Source organism: Branchiostoma floridae, chromosome 13 (genome assembly GCF_000003815.2).
Source record: "Branchiostoma floridae strain S238N-H82 chromosome 13, Bfl_VNyyK, whole genome shotgun sequence".
Taxonomy (NCBI): Eukaryota; Metazoa; Chordata; class Leptocardii; order Amphioxiformes; family Branchiostomatidae; genus Branchiostoma; species Branchiostoma floridae.
This window is the reverse complement of record NC_049991.1, coordinates 18715846-18724761: the sequence shown is the minus strand read 5'-3', so window position 1 is coordinate 18724761 and position 8916 is coordinate 18715846. Positions and strand designations below refer to the sequence as shown.

At 41.1% G+C, this 8916-nt stretch overlaps 1 protein-coding gene across 1 annotated transcript; it reads left to right on the top strand.

The window, feature by feature from the left end:
• The first annotated feature begins 2704 nt into the window (after positions 1 to 2704).
• LOC118429708 (28S ribosomal protein S7, mitochondrial-like) lies at positions 2705 to 8508 on the top strand. The gene is made up of 6 exons (XM_035840316.1): positions 2705 to 2829; positions 4036 to 4203; positions 4730 to 4793; positions 5922 to 6089; positions 6938 to 7081; positions 7605 to 8508. Exons 1-6 carry the CDS (start codon positions 2723 to 2725, stop codon positions 7683 to 7685), a joined length of 732 nt encoding a protein of 243 aa, XP_035696209.1. The 5' UTR covers positions 2705 to 2722; the 3' UTR covers positions 7686 to 8508.
• Positions 8509 to 8916: the final 408 nt, after the last annotated feature.

Here is an 8916-nt window from a genome sequence, read left to right as displayed (position 1 = left end):
TGTTTTAAACTTTAAAGGCATCGCTGTCATTTTGCAATGCACATATTATCAATATCTGCATGGTTGTCTTTGGGCAAAACATACTAGAAAATAAAAAATATCATGTAACTATAAGGTCTTTTTCTTGCAAAACAGACAGTTGTTTACTCCCAAGTAACAAATTAATCCCAGTTCATATCTCGATCAGGTTACTGGCAAATGTGCAGAAGGTCTGCACAGAAGCCTCTCAGTTCAACTGGTTCAGTGTAATCCAGTAATGTCCATGCACTGGTGGATTTGTGTGCCTAGGAAATGCTGCAGGTTAAGTTGAAACGCTTCATGACAACTCAGAAATGGAAAATTTGCAACGAAATAACAAGCGAGAGTTAAGCTCATCCGTCCATATGGTGAATGTTGCTAAGGTGGAGGAAATTTCTTAGAGTTACTTCCTTCAGCATAATTCTTCACAAGAGGCCCGACTGGCCAATCCTACCATGATTGCCATTATATACATTGTATGAAAAAGACATTCAACCACAGCTTTTATACTATAGTCTGTCATGCTGTTCTCGGACAGGCAAACTTGATAACGAAAATTCTAACCGTTAGTTATAGTCAATCAATCAATCAATCATAACTAGATATACGTAGCAGAGTCTACCTGAGAGTCGGACAGACTTGACACCATGCTTTGATCAGGGGCATCCTGCAACTGGTTGATTTCTGAATCAGGGATCTTGCTACTCCCTTCTCTCCTCGTGGATGTAGAATTTGTAGATGCACTGGAGTTTCCGCTGCGTCTTTTCTTTTTGGGAATGTTTGAATAATCATACTTGCAGCCATCGTTCCATACCACATTACGGCGTATCCCTGACATCCCTAATTGCGTAATGGAAAGGTCAATTTAGACAAAGCATTCAAGTAGTAAATGTAGTAATGTATCTTGACACAAGACGAAACAAAATGTTGGCAGCCAAGAATTGCTTTGATCTTAGAACCGGCGGACGAACTCAAAATAACTGGTGAATATGTAGGACTTGCTGTGTTTTTTTAACTCATACATGTTTAAACAATGCCTCCAGAGTGTCACACAAGGTCGTTGCCCCACATACACTGCATTTTAGGCCCAATCTATACACAGTTTTTGCCGATATCTCGGGAGGGATCTGGAACGTTGGCCACGGAACACCCGTGGTGCTTGCAGTCATAAACAGCTTAGCTGCTATATAGCCTAATGAGTCCGCGTTATATGCTAATGAGCCCTCCCGAAGTCGGGGCGCATCTACACGCACGCGGAAGCTGTCGGGGACCCATGCCAAGCTAACGGGGACCCCTGCTAAGCTATCGTACGAATGGTCCGGACCATTCACGAGAAATTCTGCTGATATCTTTATGGCGATATTGCAATTCCATCTCATCATCATCATCGGCGTCAGCTCGTGACCGAGCATTCCATCTAGACGCAGAAAAAAAGCTGTCGGCGAGAGGTTGTCGGCACGCCAATATTGTGAAAAACTGTGTCTAAATCATGCATTAGAGAAGTTTACAGTTGTTTGTGGGCATACATAGGAAATACCTTTGGGTTATTGGTGATGCTGCCAAATTAATAGAAAGTTGATTCAATGTCAGGGTTCTAGCCAAGATTTTACTTTAGCGTAGTGGTAAAGGCGAGGTATATTACAAGCGACCCATGGGGGATGGTGTGGGGGTGGTCTTGGCCCTTCCACAATGAATGAGATTTGCACGATCCTTATGCGAAATTGCGCAACCACTGCTGGGGTCACGTGACAGACGGAGCGGGATTTTCAAGATGGCGGCTTCGATCGGCGGCGACGGAAAATACGATGTAACATGCCGAAATGAAGCAAAACAGTAGCTCACAGGCTATCAAATACATCTTTGCGACGGTAAATGTCCATTCCATGCCTTGAAATATAAATATCACGGCTAGAAACGCTCAAAATCATGCCTCCTCCTTTTTGCATAAGGATCGTGCAAATCTCATAAGGTTCGTGTGAATCACATAGTGATTCGTGCGAATTTCATAATATTCGAGCGTTTTTGCATAGTGATTCGTGTGTATCACATAATATTCGTACGAATTTCATAGGGTTCGTGCAAATGCTTAGGCACCCCTGAATATATTCCAGGCAGTCGGTGAGGAAAACTACTCCTCTGGCCAGTACAACATCCGAGTAAAGTTGGACCAAGGATATACCCCCATGCAGACATTCTTTTCAGACTGGATAGGTTTTTCAGCTGTCCGGGCTGCAGAAAAACTGCAAAATGCGTTGGAAAGCTTTCCGAAATTTAACAGCAGTCCTAAATTTGTCGTTGAGCGTTGCCAGAAATTATCCCTCCATGCAGACCCCAGCACGCACGTGGACATTATTAATTATATGCACGTAACAAAATCAATGTTTTCAGATCATTTTCCACGCCAACCTGGATTATTTACGTATATATCCGGTCTATGAAGTAAGACCTACCAGTAAAATGAGTTAGTTGGGATAAATATGTTCAGAAATACGATCTTTTTTACCTGAAATCTCCCAGACACGGCGTCATGAACACAACAGATCGAAAGCACTGGGGAAACTGCAGTGTACCCGTCGCTCAGAAGTTTAACCAATAGCATTGAATCACTGCGAGTATAGCTGACCAATAGCAGCGTGGCTATCTATCATGGCGCACCGCCACTTCTGGGTCCTTGCGATGACTCACCTTACACCAGGGGGCCGCCATGTTGGCTGGGGGATTGTGGGATAGATCCAACATGGCGCTGCCCATGTGCGGAAAAACTGCGAGCTGCCGACTTTTCATGGTTTCCGCACCGAGATGGGGCCTGGCGTGAGTCAAACACTTTACAACGGTTCACTATTATATATCCGTTACTGAGATCTAGTAATGTGGTTTCCTTGGTCGATACATTTAGAGCTAAGACTAAGGAAATCTGGTTGAAACCACTGCCCCCCTCCCCATTTATGATCCCCGAGGAAAGAGTAGACCTAGTTTTAGGGAGTGTAGTAGAGTACTTCGGTTGGGTAGGACTGTCAGCTCCGTCCAGTCCTCAGTAGACGTTCTAAAGGACTCTAGCGCACTTTCGCAATTTCTAGATGTGTAAACATCTACAACACATTGTCGTTTTTGCTCAAATTTCATTACCAATTTTTAAAACAAAGGGATAAGCATTGTGTTTTATTAGATGAAAAGCATTTTTTTTACATAAACTCTCTGTGTGTCTTATTGTGCAGCATGACAACTGTATTTTAACTCCATACCTCTTGCTCCTGGGTGTACTATAAGCTTTTGTCACTACAGCTGGATGGAGCTGGGGTAGCCAGTACTTAACGTTTAACTTTATATCCTATAGTACTATAATAATAACTTTTATTTTAACTTTACATCCTATTGTGTAGTTGTGTACAGTCGATGAGATCGATGCCCTGGCACACACTCATTGCTATTTTTTTTCTTTTATACTTCATAGGTAGTAACAGCCAATGCAGCTAATAACAATCCATATACACCTTCATCATAGGACATTTATGTATAAAACCCAGTACATGGACCAGTGCAGGTTTAAATAGGTGCAGGTAGACACCAGAACAGCTCCAAGTTTACCTGCACTTACCTGCATATGGTATTTTGAAGCCGGTTTAACGTTTAACTTTATATCCTATTGTGTTGTGTAGTGTGGACCATGTCCGTACCGTGGTGTGGCACGAAACGTACCAAGAGCCTGTGGTGGAAAAGGAGTACTTCCGTAAGCCGGAGGAGATCGATGCCCTGGCGCACACCCATTGCTATTTTTTCTTTCTTTTATACTTCATAGGTGGTAACAGCCAATGCAGCTAATAGTAATAACAGTCCACATACAGGCTACATCATAGGACATTTATGTATAGAACCCAGTACTAGTACATGGACCAGTGCAGGTAGACACCAGAAATACCTGCACAGGTCCAATTTTACCTGCACTAACCTGAATACTAGTATGCAGGTGGTATTTCGAGCCCCATTTAACGTTTAATATCCTATCGTGTTGTTGTGTAGCGTGGAGCAGGTTCGTACCGTGGTGTGGCACGAAACGTACCAAGAGCCTGTGGTGGATAAGGAGTACTTCCGTAAGCCGGAGGAGATTGACGGCCTGGCGCACACACGCCCCGTCAAGTCTGCCCTCCCCACACAGTCAACCTCCATCTTCCACTACCCTGAAGTCACGTAAGTTACTTGATGTCATACCTATGACGTGAAAACGTTCGATACAGGTGTTCTGGAGCGTGTGATAACTTTCCGTATCACACAGGTTCGAAAGTTTTATCACTCTGGCTTCCTTCGAGTAAATCGAACTATTTCGAACGGGCCGAATACGGCACGGTTGAAAAATTTGAATATTGGATTTGGACTTTAGAATTGCTGTTGTTATCTTTTCTTTGAGGACACATTTTCTCAACTTCTGGTGCATTTTGCTTCGAAATATGTGTTTTCTCAGGTGGGTATGACATAAATAAAATACAACACGGTGTATTCTGCATCACCCTCGGTCCCATCCCTCCCTTCGGCCATCGGGCAATCCTTCCCGTGGTCGGGCAGGTACCTGGGGTGATACGGAATACACCGTGTTGTATTCTATATCTATGTCATACTCGGGAAGTGATAACATTTGTTAGGGGTTGTTTTGCTTGTACAGTCAAACCTGCTTTCTAGATTTATCTTATTCATGGTCATTCTTGTGCCTACTTTACAGAAAGTTCACCAGCTACGTTATGAAAAAAGGAGAAAGAGCTCTGGCCAGGTCCATTGTAGAAAAGGTGAGTTTTTCACTTTATATTTGGGTAAGAACACCCAAGGCTTCTGATTTACTTGAATCCATATCTTAACTACCGGTACGTTGAAAGGCTTTTGAATTACATAAGAAGTTTAAGTCCATATCTTAACAACTGTACCTTTCTTGAAGGCTTTTGAATTACATAAGTCCAAATCTTACTAGTAACTACCTTTCTTGAAGGCTTTTGAATTACTCAAGTGCAAATCTTACTAGTAACTACCTTTCTTGAAGGCTTTTTCTTAACTACATGTACATCGTACCTTTCTTGAAGGCTTTTTAATTACTTAACTCCATATCTTAACTACCTTTCTTATTTAAAGGCTTTTGAATGACTAGAAGGTCATATCTTAACCACTGTACCTTTCTTGATGGCATTTGAATTACTTAAGTCCATATATGTTAACTACCTTTCTTAAAGGCCTTTGAATTACCAGAAGTCCATATCTAATTCTTTACCTTTCTTAAAGGCTTTTGAATTACTTGAACTACCTTTCTTGAAGGCTTTTGAACTACTAGAAGTCCATATCTTACATACTTTTCTTTGAATCACTTAAGTCCGTATCTTAACTCCCTTTCTCGAAGGCGTTCGAACATATGAAGAGGCATCAGATAAAGAAGTACCATGAGGCTCCGCCCCAGGAGAAGCCTTACATCGACTGTAATCCCGTCCGCAGACAAGTTGCACAAGGATATTCCTTATTATTGTACCCCCCAAAAATAATGACTTGATCTGGAATCCTTGTGCAACTCATTCCCGCGCTGTTTTTAATGGCTCAATTTATGAAATGATGATGTAAATGTGCTAAAATAGTGCATTAGATGTCAGACGGGAGACCTGGCGCATCCCCGTCTTGTAATTAGCCTACGAAAGGGTATGTCACCCCGTAAGGGGCGGTATAACCCCGTCGTGTGTAGACATGTGCGAACATGTCTACATTTGATCACGTCGACCGATGATGATGAGATGTCAATATTATGCAAACTGCCTTATTCAGAATATTTCCACTTTTAACAATGTGATATTGCTTAGGTTGCCTTTAACTACCTTTCTTATTTAAAGGCTTTTAAATGACTAGAAGTCCATGTCTTAACAACTGTACCTTCCTCGAAGGCGTTCGAACACATGAAGAGACACCAGATAAAGAAGTACCACGAGGCCCCGCCCGAGGAGAAGCCGTACATCGACTGTAATCCCGTCCGCATCTTCCACACGGCCATCGAGAACTGCAAACCTGTGGTCGGCGTGCAAAGTGTCAAACGGGGAGGAAAAACCTACCAGGTCAGACAGCCAGAGATTTGCTCCATGAAAAGATGCAGATTTTATTTGCAATGACATAGTAGGTACACGAGATAAACTCTATCTTACCTAAATTGCATCAATGATCACAGAGCATCCGTTAGTAATAAGATTAATAAAACAGTTAAGCTGCAATAATATTTGCATCGAGAACTGCAAACCTGTGGTCGGCGTGCAGAGTGCCAAACGGGGAGGAAAAACCTACCAGGTCAGAGCGCCAGAGCAGGCTTTTAGCTAGGATTTTAGTATTAAAAGTCCAATTTTAATTGATGAGTGGCAGTAAGTGACTATTGTGGGGGTGGGGGGTCTGGGGGCATCCACCTTCCATAGTGCAGAGTTTTTGAAGATTTTCTTGCTTAAAATAATCAGCAACTTTATATATCTATCATTCTTTATATATCTATAATAATAATTATTGTTCTTTATACTTGTATATCTATTGTTCCTTTTCTTGCTTTAGTTTAATTCAATTTGATTCTTTTGTATCACACATTTGATTTCAGTCAGGATCCGTGGTATCATTGTTTTTTTATTTATTGTTTATTTTTTTATTGTTTTTTTTGTATGTATGAATAAATAAGTACATTTTTTTAAATTTAAAAAAGACTCTATGGAACTGCTAAACTTTCTTTCCAACACGAACTAATATAGGGACTTACCCTAAATTTGGAGATAGGGTCATTCTGTGAACAAGGTCAACGGAGTTGACCAAAAATTTAGGGTAAGTCCCTATATTAATTCGTGTTGGAAAGAAAGTTTAGCAGTTCCATAATGTATTCTACCAACACAGATGAACTTTCATGTTAAAAAAGACTCCTTTGCATCTGTAGGTTCCCACACCCCTAACAGACAAGAGGAGACGGTTCTTGGCCATGAACTGGATGATCGCGGAGACCAGAGACAACAGAGACTGGCCGTCGCAGAGCTTTGCTAAAAAACTGTCCTCCAACTTATTAGAAGCCTATCAAGAACAGGTGGGTGTACATGGAAACTGCTTGTAACACTAGTTGGGCCTCAGGGGAAAATGTTATGTTTCCTGTATGTTTCAGTCCTGAAAAAAATAGGGTTGGTAGGTAGGGATTATCTTTTTTTTTAAATCATTTTTTAGACTTTGGCCCAAACTCTTGTGATACAATACAGTTTAACAAAGTAAAACTGAAATACATGAGGACACATATTTTAATGGCAAACTTAATTCGCTCTATTTTACTGTGTTAACCAATGCTTGATGCCATGTCAGTGAAAAAGTAAGAATTAGATCAAAATGTCACTCCTGGAAAAGTTGTACTTGTCCGATCGGGCAAGTGCGGTAGGACATGCGCTTTCCTGATCAGTAATTTCACTTGCCCAGGACAATCAAACTTGTGGACTTGTCCAACCCTGTACTCCCAACCTTAGTTGGGGAGTGGTCAGGAGCTTGAATTAAGGGCGCATTCATGCTCTTTCAATTGATGCATGAAGCGGTATGTTCACCAAAATGTTTCCCTCTTGTTTCAGGGAAAGGTTGTCAGAAAGAAGTATGATCTCCACAAACTGGCCGATGCCAACAAAGCCTACGGACACTTCAGATTCTGGTAGAAGCGGGACATTTGTGATTATAAGGAATCAGACCATGTTGATTAAATTTTGCTTAGAATGGATGAAATCTACATGTGCATCAATTTTCATCCGTTTCCAAAAACAAGAAGTTTTTGATGTAGAAAGGAGCTTCAAAATTAGCAAATGTATGCTGTAAATTGCAATAAAGATATCAGAAATTAGATACCTACATGTTTGTTGTAGAATGCCATAGTCAATTCTGAGGATGTGAAAGAAAAAAAATGAAGAATCTATTGTTGGGTAGACCCATACTGTGTGTGTTAAGGTATTTGTTTAAGCTTCTGGCCACTTAGATTTGATAATGAAGGAAGTATTTTTTTTGGGGGGGGGAGGGAACTTTATTTTTTATTTGCACACTCGCATCAGTTTTGGGTTCCCAGAGAATGTCATTCAAATGATCACATCCACATGGCCTTGTGGTAAATTCTAGAAGAACCAGGTGATACTTCAAGAATGCAGGGACCTACTAAGTCTAAGAGAGCACCATCTTCAGCAATTATAAGATGTGACGGGGGAAAAGACCAAATGGAACTGTACAACAAGGTACTACATGCATGTTTTAGGTGAAGTCACAAAAATGGCAAAATTTGTGCTGTAGTTGAGAACAAAAAATCAGCAAAGAAAAATATGAATGAAGAAGATATTTCTTTGTTCTGGATATTGACAAATGCTGTATATGTTCAGACCAGTAGCATTACAAGTGTTACCACCAACAAGACGTGTTGTAGTTAAGGACTGTAGTACAGTAAAATCTTGTCAAGTAACCACCTCCAGGCGCACAATAAACCACATTGAAACAGTCCATTCCATTTCATGTATTATGTATACATGCTAGGGCTTGGTACCGCTATGGTGTACCAGTACAAAACCGGTTTTCTTATTGTGCCGGTCCGGAAAGAACAGACCTGAAAAAATGTTGGACCTTTTCAAAAATGAACAGATTATATATGATCAGGAATTTGCGCATTTTGGGGCTTACTGGTCGAAGAAAAGGACAAGAGCGAAGTAGAGTAGAGTCTGTAGTCATTTCTACAAAGTTTTGCAGTCAATCCTACAGAGGCAGTTAGTCTTGCAGGATTTTAGAACGTCAGTGGGAGTCAAATGCTCCACAAACATACTTTTTTTTGTAGCGAAATGGACCATTGTTTTGAGTATCATCCATTCATATGGTTTCACATGCTGAATCAGGACCAGGTTCAGGTCCGGACCT

Excerpts from the sequence above, each read along its gene's own strand:
- LOC118429708 (XM_035840316.1), top strand. The coding sequence starts at position 2,723 with ATGTTGGCTGGGGGATTGTGGGATAGATCCAACATGGCGCTGCCCATG. Across the intron at positions 2,830-4,035 it reads GCACCGAGATGGGGCCTGGC|CGTGGAGCAGGTTCGTACCG; the intron begins GTGAGTCAAACA and ends GTTGTTGTGTAG. Across the intron at positions 4,204-4,729 it reads TTCCACTACCCTGAAGTCAC|AAAGTTCACCAGCTACGTTA; the intron begins GTAAGTTACTTG and ends CCTACTTTACAG.